Genomic DNA, 21,223 nt, shown 5'->3' with positions numbered 1-21,223 from the left:
TTAGGTAACTGTAGATAGCAGATTAGGTGTCTTTGTTTTATGATTGAGATAACTGTACATAGAAGAGATAGATGATGTAGTGCACTGGGTTTATTATTTAGGTAACTGTAGATAGCAGATTAGGTGTCTTTGTTTTATGATTGAGATAACTGTACATAGATGAGATAGATGATGTAGTGTACTGGTTTTATTATTTAGGTAACTGTAGATAGCAGATTTAGGTTTGACAACTTGTGATTATATCCATCATAATTAACCTATGTAACAATAATATTCCTCGTGTATAACGTATTCATTCATAGTCCGGCAGCAGAGAGGCGATTTTTGGCCAAACCCAAAATTATCTGTTATAGTTTATTTTAATGTTGTTTATTTATGTTTGGGATATATGTAATAATAGGTGTAGAGTTGTCACCCTTGAGCAATTTAAAATATTCAAGATGGCTGCTATGGGGGTCTGAAAATAAGGTGTTCTATATCTGTAAACAGGTATGGTGGAAACATGGGTTATATGTATTTTTGTATTTTTTAAAAGACAAAGAATTCAATAAAATCATTATTTAAAGAAAACAATAAAAAGAGATAGCAGATTTAGATTTGACAATTTGTGTCGATGATAATTAACCTAAATATAATTAACTTGTAATAATAATTAACCTCATGTATAATACATTTATTCATTGTTTTGTGTAGTGTATAAACATGTTGACATGCAAGAGATGGTGTAGCCGACAACTTACTTCTAGTTACACTGTTATTTACGGTATTCTGTTTTCGTTTTTGTTTATTTGTAATTTGATGCAGATAAATAAATAGTAAAATAAATAAATGAACTAATTTGATAAAACTGGTGTTATTCTGTGTAGTGTCTGATCTGTACAATGGTGTAATACTATACTGTTCAAAATAAGCAGGGAATAAGTTTTAATATTTGTCGGAATTGTAATTAGAGTCAAAACAAAACCACTCGTGTATCAGGCGAGCGAGGTATTTCCGGATGTGACGTCACCCAGATATGCTACAAGGGTCGTTACTGTGAACATGGTGTTATTCCTTCATGATCTAATACCTGGTAAAACCTCATAATTCACCAAACATGTACGAATCCGACGTGAGGTTTTTCTGATCAAACGTCTAGCTTCATTTTAGGTGATCCCATCACATTCTTCCTGAAGCGTGTCTAACCAGTCGGGTGACGTTGATGGCTTCTGTGACGTCATCTACTGATGGCCTGTACGTGTTCAATGGGTGAAAGTTCTGGTCACTGAGCTGGCTTTGGTAGTGCGTTGATAGTTTGATGCTGCTGGGGTCACAATGAGGCTGTGAAGTTCTCTTTAGGGAAGGGAATTGGGGTGGTAGTAATTTGGCATTTTTGGGGATCACAACTACGGTTATCACGAGTAGAGGTCGCAACGATCAGCATAACGATCAAAAAAAAGAAAGCAATGGTTTATTTAACGATGCACTTAACACATTTCCTTTACGGTCATATGACGTCTGACATATGGTTAAGGACCACGCAGATATTGAGAGAGGAAAGCCGCTGTCACCACTTCATGGACTACTCTTTTTCGATTAGCAGCAAGAGTTCTTTTATATGCACCATCCCACAGACAGAGTAGTACAGGTGATGCGCCAGTTCCGGATCACCTGTAGTTACCGATCAGTCTGTCGGTATATTAAATGTTTTGTCATTTCTGTGTAAATTTCATTAAACAAATATTCTAACAAAGAAATAATACATGTTTCTTGAAATTGTACGTAAAATAACTGTAACAGTATATAGTCTTGGTTTTATTTTGAACGGCGATACATAACCACTATTAAAACTTTACACGAGCAGACGACATGAAAAAAAACGAAGACGTTTAAAAAGAGATGAAGTTTTTGATGTTTTTCTTTTTATATCCTTTGAAATTTTATAGTACGAGTAGGGGAAACATATATAGATTGTGCATGACTAGTTTTATGAAAAGTGATGCTGTAAACGACTTACTGTAACTCCTCAAAGGGGACACACTTGATACGCCAGTTGCCGATCACTCACAAAACGGAAGTATTTACGTTGTAACTGCCGCTAGATGGGGCGATGAACGCAGGGTTTATCTCAAGACTCAAAAACGTTGAACACGGTGGAATTTTTTTCTCCATGATAATAATAATAATAATAATAATTATTATTATTATTATTATTATTTTCTTCTTAAATCTCTCTTGATTCGTCATTTTAACCACTAGTTCATAATAATTCGACTCTGTATGTCTCGGGGCCCATGTCATAGTAGCCCTAGACTGTTCGTCCCATGGCCAGTCATCCTCTACAAAATATTATATTAATCGTTGTAGTTCCACCTATTTTTCTTGTATTATTTTTGTTTTCTACAGGTAATGACAATATGTATATAATGTAAAGACACGTATTTTATAAACTGAAACTACGATTTTAAGTGTTCGTCCACTTGTCTCTCACGATGTATTTGTAGGCCTACGTGTAATTAGCCATTCGTACAAATACCAGCCGCAGTCATTCACAAATATGGCTAATATAAATCAAATGTAGTTTTTTAAAATTCCATTTTCGTTTAATTCGGGCAAAAATTAGTGTGCCCTGCCCCCTACAAAAATAGGAGCCCGTATGACCTGTTAGATCGCCAGTCTAGAATCGCTAAAATCGCTGCACACGTGTCTTGTATTTGCCCCATAAGACTATTCAGTAATGTTGCCCGCCCCCCTCAGTGTGAGAGCCGTCCACCCCATTGCTTGACTGATTGATTGAAAAAAAAAAAAAGTTTACTGTACAAAGAAAAGAATCGGCACAAGTTTGACATGAGGACCTTTATAAAACCATGCCACCGCCAGTGGTCTGTTTCGCATGTGCCATTGCACGTGCTTTTCGCATACTCGACTACTCGACTGCTCGACTTTGGGAGAGAGGGGGAAGGGGTCCTCTATTTGGTTTTGTCAACGAAGTGAAAATCTCTTATTCGGCTTAATTATAATTCGCATTTAAACAGTCTGTACCACTATAGGGCGGATTATTTTTTTCAGTGGAATTTTTGTTTTACACAATCGCATTCTGATGCAGGAGAGTCAGTCGGCCACTGATCTGTGTATTCGCATGGTCAACCTGAGCTAGCCCTAGCCTTTAGACCGTCCTTGAAAATAATTCTGTTTTCAGGAGTAGATCCAGGAATTATTTTGCGGGGGGGGGGGGGGGGGGGGGGGAGAGACTAACCAGAAAAGGGCAAATGGAACAACACGTCAAAAATAATAATTAATAATCCACTTTTGTGACTGTTTATGTAATAATATTGACTTGTGGATATTTGGATATAATTATTGTTTTATATTAATGCATTGGTTTTATTTGTTTTCATGTAATTAATTATTTTATTTCCATAAACAGGTAATGAATTACAACAGATTGTGTACCTTTAATTATTTTATTCTTAATGACAAGTTGATTACTATTTTCAGGTATCTTGGCTTGTTACAAATTGCACAAGCATGTATGACACTTGCACAACTTAGTAACAATAGCACTGTCACCCATGCGCCGCGCCTGTCCTATTGTTTCCAGCTTGGGTACAGTGTAAGCTGATGTGGTTTAAGTGTTCTTATCTGAAATGATAGCTTATTACAGTTCACTGTTTCCTTAAATACTGGTGTACGTCTGGTATTGTGGTCCACATTATAGTTTGCTCTTCTGGAGTTAATACTTCATTTTTGGCTCAATTTATTGGAAGATATTTCTAGAGAAGTGTTTAAGATACGTCAATCCTTTTAAGTGTGACCAGTTCCATTTGCCCTGGTGTCACATACTTGGGTGATATAAGAATGGAAACTTGTCAGCCATTAAAGAGCCTTTAACCCAAAACAATGCAGTTGTCATTTGTTCCAAAACGATGATGCTACTACATTTGGAGCCGACGTAGGGACCAACAACGGGCTGACAGATGGTTTGGATGGAGTGTTGACAGTACAGGATTGACCTTCACCCCTCTACAGAATGACGTCCTAACATGAGTATCCTTGACATTTGTGATCTTGACTTTTCGTGAACATTTTAAAGGAATTCCACTTGGACATTATTGTGTGCTGCAGTGTTGACTTTTCTATGGACTTGTGTCATTTGTGAGTTTTATTTTTGTATTTTATGTGATCATGTGATTAGTATTTATTAAGCTCTCAGATAAATTATATATTTTTATTTTTGCGCAATATTCAAGTATTTTGATACATTTGGACTATATTACTTAGCACGTGCATAATTGTTTATTATATAATTTTTTGTATTTTTCATTTTCTTTTGTTCTTTTGATTATTGTCCTGGCTTTATTTTATTTTCAATAATTTTTGTTTTGTTTGTTTTGTTTTTTCTTGTGTATATTTACAATGCCGGCTATAATACCTTAACAAATGTTTAACGATGTGTTCATCCGAGCAGATGTGTTGAATGTTTACTAAGATAAAAACAGTAAAAACTATGTAAGTTTAAACTTAAACAGTTTAGGTTGTTAGATCTATAGTCAACAACAGTCAGTCAGTGGTAGGATTAGTTGTTTCAGTGGTATTAGTTGCTGGTTATTTTCTCTTTGGTCTTTCTTATTCCTTTCATTTTTCTTTCCTAAATTGTATATGCACCTGCAATACTAACCATGTAATTCATTGTTTATTTGCAGCATATTCCAGTTTACTCATTGTTTGTTTCAGTGTCATACACAGGATAAAACGGGCTGAATATATTTAGTTACTTGTATTCTGGTGTGATATATCATATTTCTGTACATAATTTTTCATTTTTAGTTTTTGTGAATTTTACGGTTTCACCATGTCTGAACCTACAAGCGAGGAAGTTAGACAACTTGTTTCAGCATTCCAAAAGTTAAAAACATGGCCCAAAGCAGATAGTGCTGAAGAGTTAGTTGAGTGGATGTCTAGCTATGTACAGTCAGCAGATACATCAGGTTCTTCAAAAGCTGATTTCCCAACATCCATTACTTTAAATCAACCTCCAAAATTGCCTTTCTTTTCAGGTGACTCCAAGTGCGAAACAACGTTCGATGTTTGGAAACATCAGTATAACTGTTTATTGAAAAATGAATCTTTGTCTCGTAGGGTGTTATTTAGAGTAGCACAGCAGTCATTGCGTGGCAAAGCTGCTACAGTTGCTATGAGTGTGGGACCTGATGGTGATGTAAATGAATTAGTTGCTAAGCTTGAAGATATGTTTGGTAGTGTTGTCCGTGGTCAAAGTCTTCTTTCAGAATTCTATAGAGCACGTCAGACAGAAGATGAAGATGTTACATCATGGGCATGTCGACTTGAGGAGATACTCAACAGAGCTTCAGCCCATGATGGTCTCACGCCTACATCCAGGGATGAACTGCTGCATAATCAGCTGTGGTCAGGACTCAGGGCAGATCTTAGAGACAAGTCAGCATACCTGTTCGACCAAGGTGGAAGCTTTGGAAATCTTCTGAGGTCGTTGAGACGTATGGAAGCTGACATGTCAGAGAGACAGCCAACAAAGAAGACTATTAGTAAAGCTGCCACATCAACTGAGACATCTGAACTACAGGAGATGAAAGGTATGATAAAACAGCTATCAGCCGATGTTGCTAAACTTAAGAACTCTCTTCTGGTAACTATGCTAAACCTACGACACAGCAGCAGCCACATCGATACTGGAGACAACAGCAGCCACAACAGCCACAATCGCGCCCGTTTGTCGAGCAAAGACAGCGTCAACCACCAAGAGGTGAACCAGTTTGTTTCCGTTGTGGACAACCAGGACACCTGAAGTATGGATGCAGGGTAAGGTTAGACCATTCCCGACATCCTTTAAACTAGAATCAATCTATGGGGATGGGCGACCTGTAGATTATATGTTTAAACGCCCCATTAGCAATCTACTACAAAATGAATCTGATTTAGTTGGATATCCAAATGAGAGTGAAATAACTGTCAATGGTATCCCAACTAAGGCATTGTTGGATACTGGTTCCACTGTATCCACCATTTCTGAAAGTTTTTATAAAAATAGTTTTCCTGATGTAGCCATGAATCCTTTGGATGTCATTTTAAAGATTGAATGTGCTGATGGTCAACAACTTCCATATCATGGCTATATCGAAGTTGAGTTACAAGCAAAGGGTGCTAATGGAATCAAGCAGCCATGTCTTCTATTAGTAGTTTCCGACAGTTCTTATAACATGAATGTTCCAATACTTCTAGGTACAAATGTCCTGTCTACATTTATGGATGAGTGCAGATTACAACATGGTAATCGTTTTTCTCCAGGAAGCAGATATTCATACTCCATGGTATCTGGCTTTCAGGTGTATGTTGATTCAGGATAAGGAATTATCCAGACAACATTTTTCTTTGGGTAAAGTGAGAAGTGCATCTTCTAAACGTATCCTGATTCCAGCCAACAGTGAAGTGGTTTTGCCAGGGTATGTAGATAAGCCTGTTGCTTATAGATCTACATGTGCTTTAATTCAACCCACAAAAGGTTCCATTATACCTGAAGATTTTGACATTGTACCAACCATTGTGAATTATAACTGTAAAGACAAAATGTATGTGGATGTTCATGTTACCAATATTACAACTAGAGCCATCAGTATACCATCTCGAGCTCTTTTGTGTGAACTCCAAGCGGTAACCGTGGAAGATATCCCAGGTAAAACATCAGTTTCAGATAGTGGATTTGATTCTATTCTTAAAAAGATGAATTTTTCTGAAGCAGATGTCACAGAAGAACAACTGGAACACGGCAAACATGTTATTCATGAATTTCAAGATATCTTTTCTACAGGTGATGATGATATTGGGCACACAACTGCTGTTAAGCATCGCATTGAGCTAGAAGATGATCAACCCTTTAAGCAGAGACATCGAAGAATTCCACCTGCCATGTATCAGGAAGTGATAGATCATCTGCAACAATTACTGGCGAATGGTATTATCCGCAGATCCTACTCTCCATGGTCATCCAACATCGTCTTGGCTCGCAAAAAGGATGGTAAACTTCGGATGTGCGTCGATTATAGACATCTCAACGAGAAGACGATCAAGGATTCGTATGCCCTTCCACGGATCGAGGAGATGTTCGATGCTCTCGCAGGTTCCAAGTATTACAGCACACTGGACATGAAGAGTGGATATCATCAAGTGGAGATTGAAGAAACACACAAGGAGAGAACAGCTTTCACTGTTGGGCCATTAGGATTTTATGAGTATAACCGCATGCCTTTTGGTCTCTGCAACAGTCCTGCAACATATCAACGGCTAATGAATGAATGTTTTGAAGGTCTCCATCTCAAATCTTGCTTGATATATCTTGATGATATTATTGTATTTTCAGACACCTATGAGGAACATCTGAACAGGCTTAGACAAGTTTTTCAGCGAATAAGGGAGACTGGGATGAAGTTAACACCAAGTAAGTGTTCGCTGTTCAAGACCAGGATCAAGTTTCTTGGGCATATTGTTTCAGAGCAAGGTATTGAGGCAGACAGTGACAAGATTAAGAAGATCAAGGACTGGCCCACACCAAAGAACCATAATGAGGTTAGACAGTTTCTTGGCTTTGCCGGGTATTACCGCAAATTTGTAAAAGATTTTGCTAAAATTGCTAAACCCTTGTATGCTTTGATACCTTCTACAAAGTCCAAGAGAAACAAGAATGTACCCGAGAGACCATGGGAATGGGGAGTTAGCCAGGAGGAATGTTTTCAAAAGTTGAAGGAAGTATTGACTTCACCTCCAGTTCTTGGGTATGCCGATTACACCAAGCCCTTTGAACTACATACTGATGCCTGCAGCCAAGGACTGGGAGCCGTTCTTTATCAAGAACAGGGTGGTGTCAAGAGAGTTATCAGTTATGCTAGTAGAGGTTTAAGTAAGTCAGAAAAGAATTATTCAGCTCACCACTTAGAATTTCTCGCTTTGAAATGGGCGGTGACTGAAAAGTTTCATGATTATTTGTATGGCAACAAATTTACTGTTTATACAGATAACAATCCATTGACTTATATACTTACCTCTGCTAAGCTTGATGCCACTGGTCATCGCTGGTTAGCTGCTCTTGCATCTTATAACTTTGATATTATTTACAGGTCTGGTTTGAATAATGCAGATGCTGACGGGTTATCAAGATTGCCAGGATTACAAGCAAAGCAGGAATCCACACAGATAGACTCAGAGTCAGTCAAAGCTGTTTGCAATTGTTTATATGTTCAACCTTTTGTACAGTCTTTGTGTTTATCAGCAGATGTTGTGGATGTTAACCTGAAAGAACCAGATTTCCATGGAATGACAGATCGGGGTTGGAGAATGGCTCAGCAGTCAGATGATGTGTTGAGGAGGTGGATAGAGTTTGTTAGAGCTCAGAAGAAGCCTAGCCGTGAAGATTATCCACATACTTCGGTTCACTCTTCATTACATCGGAGCTTTGACAAGTTAGTTCTCCAAAGAGGAATTCTTCACAGGAAGGTAACAATAGATGGTTGTGATAAACTTCAGTTAGTGCTTCCATCAGCGTATGTAAATGATGCTTTAAAAGGTTTACATACAGACATTGGGCATCCTGGTCGTGATAGAACGTTGTCACTTCTCAGAGACAGATTCTACTGGCCTGGAATGTCAGCTGATGTTGAAGACTGGATCAAGAATTGTGACAGATGTTTAAGACGGAAGACCCCAACGAATGCTCGAGCTCCTCTTGTAAGTATTACCAGTACACAACCTTTGGAATGGGTCTGTATGGACTTTCTGACTTTGGAAACGTCCAAGGGAGGTTACCAACATCTTCTCATCATAACGGATCATTTTAAAAGATATGCTCAGGCAATACCTACCCGTAACATGACTGCAAGAACAACTGCTGAGGCTTTTTATCATCATTTTGTGATGCACTATGGTTTTCCTCTTCGAATACATTGTGATCAAGGTGCCAATTTTGAAAGCAAATTGTTAAAAGAGCTTTGTTTAATTTTAGGAATGGACAAGTCGAGGACCACATCATACCATCCGATGGGGAATGGCATGTGTGAGCGTTTCAACAGAACCTTGCTCAACATGCTTGGTACTTTGAATCCTAACCAGAAGAAGGACTGGAAGACTCATGTAGCACCCCTAGTCCATGCTTATAATTGCACTAGGCATGAGTCGACTGGTTACTCGCCATTTTTCCTCATGTTTGGAAGAGAACCTCGATTGCCGATTGACCTTGCTTTTGGGATTAACACCAATCAACAACACCATTCGTTGACGTCCTATGCAACAGCTCTTCGTGAACGACTTTAGCAGTCATATGAACTTGCGACAGAAGCATCTAAGATTGCACAAGGACGACAGAAGGGAGGTTATGACATGAAGGTGAGAGGTGCAGTTGTACAGCCAGGTGACCGTGTTTTGGTGAAGATCCTTGCGTTTGATGGCAAACACAAGTTGGCTGATCGATGGGAAGATGATGTATACCTTGTTCTTTCTCAGCCTAATCAGGACATTCCTATATTTGTTGTGAGAAAGGAGAATGGTGAAGGAAGACGGCGAACTCTTCACAGGAACCATCTTCTGCCAATAGGATCTTTGCCAGGTTCAAATCAACCTAGACCTAAACCCAGAAATAGAGTAGTTGCACAACCAGTTGCAACGCCAACTCGGGATGATGATGATGATGAATCTATTGACTTAGATTCCTCACAGGTGATTGTTTTAGCAGCTCCTAATGATTTAGCAATCATTAGTGACCAGACTGCTGAGATATTTGATTCTGACTCACAGGTTTCTGGTGACGATCAGTTGTCTGCTGAGTCAGAGAGTGTTTCTTCCAGTGGTGACGACCACATACTACAACACTCAGTTCACGAGGACGATAGTACGGGAGAACGCTTGGATGAAGAGGTCGAAGATGGTCTAGACATAGAAACATCTAGAATTGCTACAGCATCTGATGATTCAGCTACGCCACCTCAGCCGGAGCCACCACCTCGTCCTACACCACGACCTAGACGATCAACAAGAGACAGAAGACGACCCGAATGGCAAACATCTGGCGAGTATGTCATGAGTCAGAATATGCAGCGTCCAGACTGGCAGAATAAATGTAAACTTTTGGAACAACTTGCTAAAGTTGGAGTTTTCGAACACATTAGTGATGCCGTGTCTAGGGCAATTGTCTCTATTGTTGATGATAATGATAAATGACGAGGACGCCATTTCTTGAAGGGGGGAAGTATGTAATAATATTGACTTGTGGATATTTGGATATAATTATTGTTTTATATTAATGCATTGGTTTTATTTGTTTTCATGTAATTAATTATTTTATTTCCATAAACAGGTAATGAATTACAACAGATTGTGTACCTTTAATTATTTTATTCTTAATGACAAGTTGATTACTATTTTCAGGTATCTTGGCTTGTTACAAATTGCACAAGCATGTATGACACTTGCACAACTTAGTAACAATAGCACTATCAGCCATGCGCCGCGCCTGTCCTATTGTTTCCAGCTTGGGTACAGTGTAAGCTGATGTGGTTTAAGTGTTCTTATCTGAAATGATAGCTTATTACAGTTCACTGTTTCCTTAAATACTGGTGTACGTCTGGTATTGTGGTCCACATTATAGTTTGCTCTTCTGGAGTTAATACTTCATTTTTGGCTCAATTTATTGGAAGATATTTCTAGAGAAGATTTAAGATACGTCAATCCTTTTAAGTGTGACCAGTTCCATTTGCCCTGGTGTCACATACTTGGGTGATATAAGAATGGAAACTTGTCAGCCATTAAAGAGCCTTTAACCCAAAACAATGCAGTTGTCATTTGTTCCAAAACGATGATGCTACTACATTTAGTGTGTGTCACTATATTAAAATGTATCATTATTAACAAGGGGTCTAACCGTCCTGCTTCAAAATTATTTGTTTAATTTTGGCTAATATGGCTATAGCCTATATCCGTCTAAAAAAACAACAACACCCCCACCACGTAGATAACCTGTAAAAATTACAATTTCAAATTATAAACATTTACATATTGTTTCGGACACCCACCTAAAGCATAATTCGCCCCTGTATTATGATAAATACTAAACAGTCCCAAAGTTGATATTTTGCTGATATGTCATTTCTTTCTATTTTCAAGCCTTTATTCCTTTCAGTTTTAAAAGTCATCAATATAATAATAATAATTGATATATACGATAATAAATGAAAACAATTATTTATTATTAGTAATAATAATATTAATTATTATTATATACTAGAATGCCAGAAATCAAATATAATTCAACTTGTTGAAACAATGAAAGTACACAAGGAAAATAATAAGGATCGCGCACCTTTACTTTTGACACACGCCCCGTATATCTGACGTCATGGGACGCCATCGTTGATTTTCAATCGATTTTAGAAATTGCTAATTAGGGGCGTAATCAGGAGGGTGGGAACCCTATGGAGTTGCAAATGATCATAAAATATGTCCGGCAGGATCCACGAACGTGCTGAAAGTGCTAACATGTTGGAAATAGTGTTATTGAAGGCGTAAGCCTCTATTTTTCGAAAGTGATCCGGAACTGGACAAAGTGATCCGCAACTGGCGTTTTGGGTGCCAAATGTTTACCTAAATTTACATTTTATATCACTGTTTATTTATATGGTTGATTATCTTTATTACCAAGAATTTCTTTTAAAGTCATACGCGCGCATGTTGACAGAATTCACAATTTTGTTTGAAGTGATCCGGAACTGGCGCATCACCTGTAGTACATACTACGGACTGGCATATACCAATCGGCGTGCACTGGCTGAAACGAGAAATAGCCCAAATGGGCCCACAGACGGGGATCGATACCAGATCGAGCGAGCGCTTTACCCCTGGGCTACGTCCCTCCCCGTATATGGATGACATATGAGGTACTGTTGGCCCGTGCGCATCATGTGATCGGTGTAAGGATGACGTCACTGTACTGCTGGCCCGTGAGCCTCGCGTGATCGGTGTAAGGATGACGTCACTGTACTGTTGGCTCGTGAGCCTCGCGTGATCGGTGTAAAGATGACGTCACGGTGCTATTAGCCGGTGAGCCTCACGTGATCGGTATTAATTTTTTGTTCATTTCAACTTATTTTCGTGCTTATATCTATTTAAGGTTCAAATAACTGGTTCAACAAAGGCCATGGTTTGTGCTATCCTGCCTGTGGGAAGCGCAAATAAAAGATCCCTTGCTGCCAATCGGAAGAGTAGCCCATGTAGTGGCGACAGCGGGTTTCCTCTCAAAATCTGTGTGGTCCTTAACCATATGTCTGACGCCATATAACCGTAAATAAAATGTGTTGAGTGCGTCGTTAAATAAAACACTTCTTTCTTTCTTTCTATTTAAGGTTCAAATGGCTGTCCTGGGTACACACCTCAGCTATCTGGGCTGTCTGTCCAGGAGAGTGGGTTAGTTGTTAGTTGGTTAGTGACAGAGAAAAGGGTGTAGTGGCCTTACACCTACCCATTGAGCCCTTAAGAATTCGCTTTGGGTTGCAGCCAGTATTGGGCTGTGAACCCTTTACATAGCAGCCTGTAGTACGATTCCTTAACCACAACGCCGCCGAGGCCGGTACTTTTGGCCCGTGAGCCTCACGTGGTCGGTGTAAGGATGACGTCACAGTACTGTTGGTCTGTGAGCCTCACGTAATCGGTATAAGGAAGACATCGGTACTGTTGACCCGTGAGCCTCACGTGATCTGGCCCGTGATCGATATAGGGATGACGTCACGGTACTGTTGGCTAGTGGGCCTCACGTGATCAGTATAAGGATGACGTCACGGTACTGTTGGCCCGTGAGCCTCACGCGATCGATATGAGGATGACGTCACGGTACTGTTGGCCCGTGAGTCTCATGTGATCGATATAGGGATGACGTCACGGTACTGTTGGCCCGTGAGTCTCATGTGATCGATATAGGGATGACGTCACGGTACTGTTGGCCCGTGAGTCTCATGTGATCGATATAGGGATGACGTCACGGTACTGTTGGCCCGTGAGTCTCATGTGATCGATATAGGGATGACGTCACGGTACTGTTGGTCCGTGAGTCTCATGTGATCGATATAGGGATGACGTCACGGTACTGTTGGTCCGTGAGTCTCATGTGATCGATATAGGGATGACGTCACGGTACTGTTGGTCCGTGAGTCTCATGTGATCGATATAGGGATGACGTCACGGTACTGTTGGTCCGTGAGTCTCATGTGATCGATATAGGGATGACGTCACGGTACTGTTGGCCCGTGAGTCTCATGTGATCGATATAGGGATGACGTCACGGTACTGTTGGTCCGTGAGTCTCATGTGATCGATATAGGGATGACGTCACGGTACTGTTGGCCCGTGAGTCTCATGTGATCGATATAGGGATGACGTCACGGTACTGTTGGTCCGTGAGTCTCATGTGATCGATATAGGGATGACGTCACGGTACTGTTGGCCCGTGAGTCTCATGTGATCGATATAGGGATGACGTCACGGTACTGTTGGTCCGTGAGTCTCATGTGATCGATATAGGGATGACGTCACGGTACTGTTGGTCCGTGAGTCTCATGTGATCGATATAGGGATGACGTCACGGTACTGTTGGCCCGTGAGTCTCATGTGATCGATATAGGGATGACGTCACGGTACTGTTGGTCCGTGAGTCTCATGTGATCGATATAGGGATGACGTCACGGTACTGTTGGTCCGTGAGTCTCATGTGATCGATATAGGGATGACGTCACGGTACTGTTGGTCCGTGAGTCTCATGTGATCGATATAGGGATGACGTCACGGTACTGTTGGCCCGTGAGTCTCATGTGATCGATATAGGGATGACGTCACGGTACTGTTGGTCCGTGAGTCTCATGTGATCGATATAGGGATGACGTCACGGTACTGTTGGCCCGTGAGTCTCATGTGATCGATATAGGGATGACGTCACGGTACTGTTGGTCCGTGAGTCTCATGTGATCGATATAGGGATGACGTCACGGTACTGTTGGCCCGTGAGTCTCATGTGATCGATATAGGGATGACGTCACGGTACTGTTGGTCCGTGAGTCTCATGTGATCGATATAGGGATGACGTCACGGTACTGTTGGTCCGTGAGTCTCATGTGATCGATATAGGGATGACGTCACGGTACTGTTGGTCCGTGAGTCTCATGTGATCGATATAGGGATGACGTCACGGTACTGTTGGCCCGTGAGTCTCATGTGATCGATATAGGGATGACGTCACGGTACTGTTGGTCCGTGAGTCTCATGTGATCGATATAGGGATGACGTCACGGTACTGTTGGCCCGTGAGTCTCATGTGATCGATATAGGGATGACGTCACGGTACTGTTGGTCCGTGAGTCTCATGTGATCGATATAGGGATGACGTCACGGTACTGTTGGTCCGTGAGTCTCATGTGATCGATATAGGGATGACGTCACGGTACTGTTGGTCCGTGAGTCTCATGTGATCGATATAGGGATGACGTCACGGTACTGTTGGCCCGTGAGTCTCATGTGATCGATATAGGGATGACGTCACGGTACTGTTGGTCCGTGAGTCTCATGTGATCGGTGTAAGGATGACATTGCGTTATTGTTGTCCCGTGAGCCTCTCGTGATCGGTATAAGGATGACGTCACGGTAGTATTGGCCCGTGAGCCTCACGTCATCGGTATAAGGATGACGTCACGGTATTGTTGGCCCAGTTGACAGTCACGGTTATGCCACCCAAATAGTTTCATCAGTCTGGTTAAATAGGTAGGTGCTGATTGGATTTTCTTCCTGTATTGGGTGTAGTAAGTATTAATATGTCACATATTTGTTATCAGCGAATTTGAAGCTGATCCCTGTAATGGTATTTAACGTCAGCCATAGCGTTATTATTTTATTGGAGCGGGAATCTTCGTCTACCTGGTGGTAGGCAGCAATTCCGTGTTTTCGCTATACATTTATCTCTGACTGAGAGAGCGACCATTACCATCCAAACGTCCGTCTAGCTTTCGAACGCAGAGTAATCGGGGTAGACGATGGTAATGATAAAGCCCCAGTCGCATATACACGCGTTTTGCTCCGAATGGCGACGAATGTCCCCGATCTTATCCTGCCACAGTTGATCCCAAATTGTAGCCAAAATCGGCATGAATCGGCTTCACTCACGACCTCTCTACGACTACTCACGACTGCTATATGTTAATACTGAGACTGCACTACGTTCTTGAAGCCGATTCATTACGAATTGCTACGACGTAGTACAATACGACTCCTCACGATTTTTCTAGTCGTGGCCATTCGGGTTAAAACTCGTGTATATGTGACTGGGGCTCTAGATGGTTTCGCCGAACGAGCCCAGGTACAAAACAGACATATGTTAGAGATCAGGACCCCGTTCCACGAAGTGATCATAGCCCTAAGTTCCCAGTAAGTGCATAACGTAGTTATACACTTAAGGTGATCTTAGCGCTAAGATCGCTTCGTGGATCGGGGCCCAGAGTTGCATACACATACGGGAAACAAATCTTGTACCCAGCACGTACGATGAGGAGTAATATTATGTGAACAAGTGTCTGAAAAACAAAACAAGAACCTTGGGAACGACCCAGAGTTAATGACATGTTTTATTCAGCAATACATTACGCATTGAACTATGTTATATACGTGTCTGTCGAGGGATGTCCGAGGCGGGTCCGAGTCTCGTGTTTGAAAAGAGAGTGGTCAGTTTTGTAACGACGTCATCGTATAGCCTCGATTCCACTGCATTCACGGGTTACGGACACAAGCATTTAGTGTTTCGTTTCATTTCAACTTATCAGCTATCTGGGCTGTCTGTCCAGGACAGTGGGTTAGTTGTTAGTTGGAAGAGGGTGTAGTAGCCTTACACCTACCCACTGAGCCCTTAAGAACTCACTCTGGGTTGGAGCCGGTACCTTCTAATAAATAGATTCAACCACTTTACTTCAGTGAAACGTGCGTGTTTGGGTGGACTCAATGGATACCTACTAATAAATAGACTAAACCGCTTTACTTTAGTGAAACGGGCGTGTTTGGGCGGTCACAGTGGGGCCGAATATTTACTAATAATAGCATTTTAGTTTGGTGAAGAAAGGAAATGTTTTATTTAACGACGCAATCAACACATTTTATTTACGGTTATATGGAGTCAGACATATGGTTAAGGACCACACAGATATTGAGAGAGGAAACCAGCTGTCGCCACTTCATGGGCTACTGTTTTCGATTAGCAGCAAGGGATCTTTTATATGCACCATCCCATAGACAGGATAGCACATACCACGGCCTTTGTTACACCAGTCGTGGTGCACTGGCTGGAGCGAGAAATAGACCAATGGGCCCAATGACGGGGATCGACCCCAAACCGACTGCGCATCAAGCGAGCGCTGTACCACTGGGCTACGCCGCGCCTCTTTAGTCCCGTGAAAGCCTTGAGATAATGAGCTGCAATTTGTAGTATAACTTTATCATATCAAAGTTTGACTTTCATAAAGTGATTTATTAATTTTTGACAGTTTCGTCATCATCATCATCATAATCATCACCGTCACCATCGTCACCACCACTATCATCATCATCATGACCATCATCATCATTATCATTATCATCATCACCACCACCATCATCATCACCACCACCACTATCATCATCACCATCATCATATTCATCATCATCATCATCACCACCACCACTATCATCATCATCATCATCATCATCACCACCACCACTATCATCATCATCATCACCACCACCACTATCATCATCATCATCACCACCACCACTATCATCATCATCATCATCATCATCACCACCACCACTATCATCATCATCATCACCATCATCATCATCATCATCACCATCATCATCACCACCACCACCATCATCATCACCATCATATATCATATACTGTTCAAAATAAGCAGGGAATAAGTTTTAATATTTGTCGGAATTGTAATTAAGAGTCAAAACAAAACCACTCGTGTATCAAGCGAGTAACGTATTCCCGGATGTGACGTCACCCAGATATGCTACAATGGCCGTTACTGTGAACATGGTGTTCTTCGTTCATGCCCTAATGACCGGTGAAACCATAGTTCGTCAAGCATGTTCGAATCCGACGTCAGATTGTTTTATGATCCAATGTCCAATAGTGATTTTTTTAATTATTATTTGGAGGGAGGGGAGGATCCTACTAGTTTTCTGCAGTAGGGTTATTGTACTGTTGTTTGGTACGTCACTATTCTGGCTGCACCATATGTCTTGAGGGAGCAGATGACATGGGGTTGGGGGTGGGGAGGCTAAAAAAGTAACGTTCTTTAGTCAAAATTGTCATGGGGTGGGGCTCAAAAGAAGTTGCGTTTCAAAGAGGTTCTTCAATAAAAGGTCGCGTCGCGGAGACTTTTCATTCCTTTAGTAAGAATTCATAAATTACAGAGGGCAGGACATGAAAAGAAATTGGGGGTGGGGTGGCGTCGTGGAGATGTTTCATTAATTTAGTGAGTCCATAAATTACAAATGGAAGCAAGTGAAAAAAAATGGGGCAGGAGGTCATGGCGAATTTTCAATAATTTAGTGAGAATTCATAAATTACATATGGCAGAACGTGAAAAGAATTGGAGGGGGGTGGGGGGTGGTGGTGGTTCATAAAGATATTAAATTTATTTAGTGAGAATTCACAAATTGCAGAGGTGGCAGGATGTGAAGATAAATGTGTTGTGGTGGGGGGGGGGGGGGGGGGGGGCGGCGAAAATTGTGTACTCTAGTGGGAACCCCAAAAATGAAGACGTACTAACAGGTGTTTTATGAAACGTTGGAGCGATTCTGGACAAAACATGCTGTATATCTACACAATAAACACGTATGTTTTATTCTGTGTATTATTATACAAGGCAGGGGTCTGGACAAAACATGCTGTATATCTACACAATAAACACGTATGTTTCATTCTGTGTATTATTATACAAGGCAGGGTTCTGGACAAAACATGCTGTATATCTACACAATAAAGACGTATGTTTCATTCTGTGTATTATTATACAAGGCAGGGTTCTGGACAAAACATGCTGTATATCTACACAATAAACACGTATGTTTCATTCTGTGTATTATTATACAAGGCAGGGATCTGGACAAAACATGCTGCATATCTACACAATAAAGACGTATGTTTCATTCTGTGTATTATTATACAAGGCAGGGTTCTGGACAAAACATGCTGTATATCTACACAATAAAGACGTATGTTTCATTCTGTGTATTATTATACAAGGCAGGGTTCTGGACAAAACATGCTGTATATCTACACAATAAAGACGTATGTTTCATTCTGTGTATTATTATACAAGGCAGGGTTCTAGACAAAACATGCTGTATATCTACACAATAAAGACGTATGTTTCATTCTGTGTATTATTATACAAGGCAGGGATCTGGACAAAACATGCTGTATATCTACACAATAAAGACGTATGTTTCATTCTGTGTATTATTATACAAGGCAGGGTTCTGGACAAAACATGCTGTATATCTACACAATAAAGACGTATGTTTCATTCTGTGTATTATTATACAAGGCAGGGGTCTGGACAAAACATGCTGTATATCTACACAATAAAGACGTATGTTTCATTCTGTGTATTATTATACAAGGCAGGGTTCTGGACAAAACATGCTGTATATCTACACAGTAAAGACGTATGTTTCATTCTGTGTATTATTATACAAGGCAGGGTTCTGGACAAAACATGCTGTATATCTACACAATAAAGACGTATGTTTCATTATGTGTATTATTATACAAGGCAGGGTTCTGGACAAAACATGCTGTATATCTACACAATAAAGACGTATGTTTCATTCTGTGTATTATTATACAAGGCAGGGATCTCTGCTGTATATCTACACAAAGACGTATGTTTCTGTATATCTACACAATAAAGACGTATGTTTCATTCTGTGTATTATTATACAAGGCAGGGGTCTGGACAAAACATGCTGCATATCTACACAGTAAAGACGTATGTTTCATTCTGTGTATTATTATACAAGGCAGGGTTCTGGACAAAACATGCTGTATATCTACACAGTAAAGACGTATGTTTCATTCTGTGTATTATTATACAAGGCAGGGTTCTGGACAAAACATGCTGTATATCTACACAATAAAGACGTATGTTTCATTATGTGTATTATTATACAAGGCAGGGTTCTGGACAAAACATGCTGTATATCTACACAATAAAGACGTATGTTTCATTCTGTGTATTATTATACAAGGCAGGGATCTGGACAAAACATGCTGTATATCTACACAGTAAAGACGTATGTTTCATTCTGTGTATTATTATACAAGGCAGGGGTCTGGACAAAACATGCTGTATATCTACACAGTAAAGACGTATGTTTCATTCTGTGTATTATTATACAAGGCAGGGGTCTGGACAAAACATGCTGCATATCTACACAATAAAGAGTAAGGGGTCTGGACAAAACATGCTGTATATCTACACAATAAAGACGTATGTTTCATTCTGTGTATTATTATACAAGGCAGGGATCTGGACAAAACATGCTGACGTATGTTTCATTCTGTGTATTATTATTATACAAGGCAGGGGTCTGGACAAAACATGCTGCATATCTACACAGTAAAGACGTATGTTTCATTCTGTGTATTATTATTATACAAGGCAGGGTTCTGGACAAAACATGCTGCATATCTACACAATAAAGACGTATGTTTCATTCTGTGTATTATTATACAAGGCAGGGTTCTGGACAAAACATGCTGCATATCTACACAGTAAAGACGTATGTTTCATTCTGTGTATTATTATACAAGGCAGGGTTCTGGACAAAACATGCTGCATATCTATTCTGTGTATTATTATACAAGGCAGGGGTCCTGGACAAAACATGCTGCATATCTACACAATAAAGACGTATGTTTCATTCTGTGTATTATTATACAAGGCAGGGATCTGGACAAAACATGCTGCATATCTACACAGTAAAGACGTATGTTTCATTCTGTGTATTATTATACAAGGCAGGGGTCTGGACAAAACATGCTGTATATCTACACAATAAAGACGTATGTTTCATTCTGTGTATTATTATACAAGGCAGGGGTCTGGACAAAACATGCTGCATATCTACACAATAAAGACGTATGTTTCATTCTGTGTATTATTATACAAGGCTGGGGTCTGGACAAAACATGCTGCATATCTACACAATAAAGACGTATGTTTCATTCTGTGTATTATTATACAAGGAAGGGGTCTGGACAAAACATGCTGCATATCTACACAATAAAGACGTATGTTTCATTCTGTGTATTATTATACAAGGAAGGGATCTGGACAAAACATGCTGCATATCTACACAATAAAGACGTATGTTTCATTCTGTGTATTATTATGCAAGGCAGGGGTCTGGACAAAACATGCTGCATATCTACACAGTAAAGACGTATGTTTCATTCTGTGTATTATTATACAAGGCAGGGGTCTGGACAAAACATGCTGCATATCTACACAATAAAGACGTATGTTTCATTCTGTGTATTATTATACAAGGCAGGGGTCTGGACAAAACATGCTGCATATCTACACAGTAAAGACGTATGTTTCATTCTGTGTATTATTATACAAGGCAGGGGTCTGGACAAAACATGCTGCATATCTACACAATAAAGACGTATGTTTCATTCTGTGTATTATTATACAAGGCAGGGGTCTGGACAAAACATGCTGTATATCTACACAATAAAGACGTATGTTTCATTCTGTGTATTATTATACAAGGCAGGGATCTGGACAAAACATGCTGTATATCTACACAATAAAGACGTATGTTTCATTCTGTGTATTATTATACAAGGCAGGGATCTGGACAAAACATGCTGTATATCTACACAGTAAAGACGTATGTTTCATTCTGTGTATTATTATACAAGGCAGGGATCTGGACAAAACATGCTGTATATCTACACAGTAAAGACGTATGTTTCATTCTGTGTATTATTATACAAGGCAGGGGTCTGGACAAAACATGCTGTATATCTACACAGTAAAGACGTATGTTTCATTCTGTGTATTATTATACAAGGCAGGGGTCTGGACAAAACATGCTGTATATCTACACAGTAAAGACGTATGTTTCATTCTGTGTA

At 40.2% G+C, this 21,223-nt stretch overlaps 1 protein-coding gene across 1 annotated transcript; it reads left to right on the top strand.

Annotated features, from left to right (window-relative positions):
• Nucleotides 1-4,831: 4,831 nt before the first annotated feature.
• Nucleotides 4,832-5,803, top strand: LOC121390258. The gene has a single exon (XM_041522040.1). The coding sequence runs from the start codon at nt 4,832-4,834 to the stop codon at nt 5,801-5,803; it is 972 nt and encodes a 323-aa protein (XP_041377974.1).
• Nucleotides 5,804-21,223: the final 15,420 nt, after the last annotated feature.

Source organism: Gigantopelta aegis, chromosome 15, assembly GCF_016097555.1.
Source record: "Gigantopelta aegis isolate Gae_Host chromosome 15, Gae_host_genome, whole genome shotgun sequence".
In the NCBI taxonomy this organism is placed as follows: Eukaryota; Metazoa; Mollusca; class Gastropoda; order Neomphalida; family Peltospiridae; genus Gigantopelta; species Gigantopelta aegis.
The sequence above is the reverse complement of the archived record's forward strand: the minus strand, read 5'-3'. Positions and strand labels throughout refer to the sequence as shown.

Bases quoted from the DNA above. Each gene is read 5' to 3' on its own strand.
- LOC121390258 (XM_041522040.1), top strand. From the start codon at position 4,832: ATGTCTGAACCTACAAGCGAGGAAGTTAGACAACTTGTTTCAGCATTC.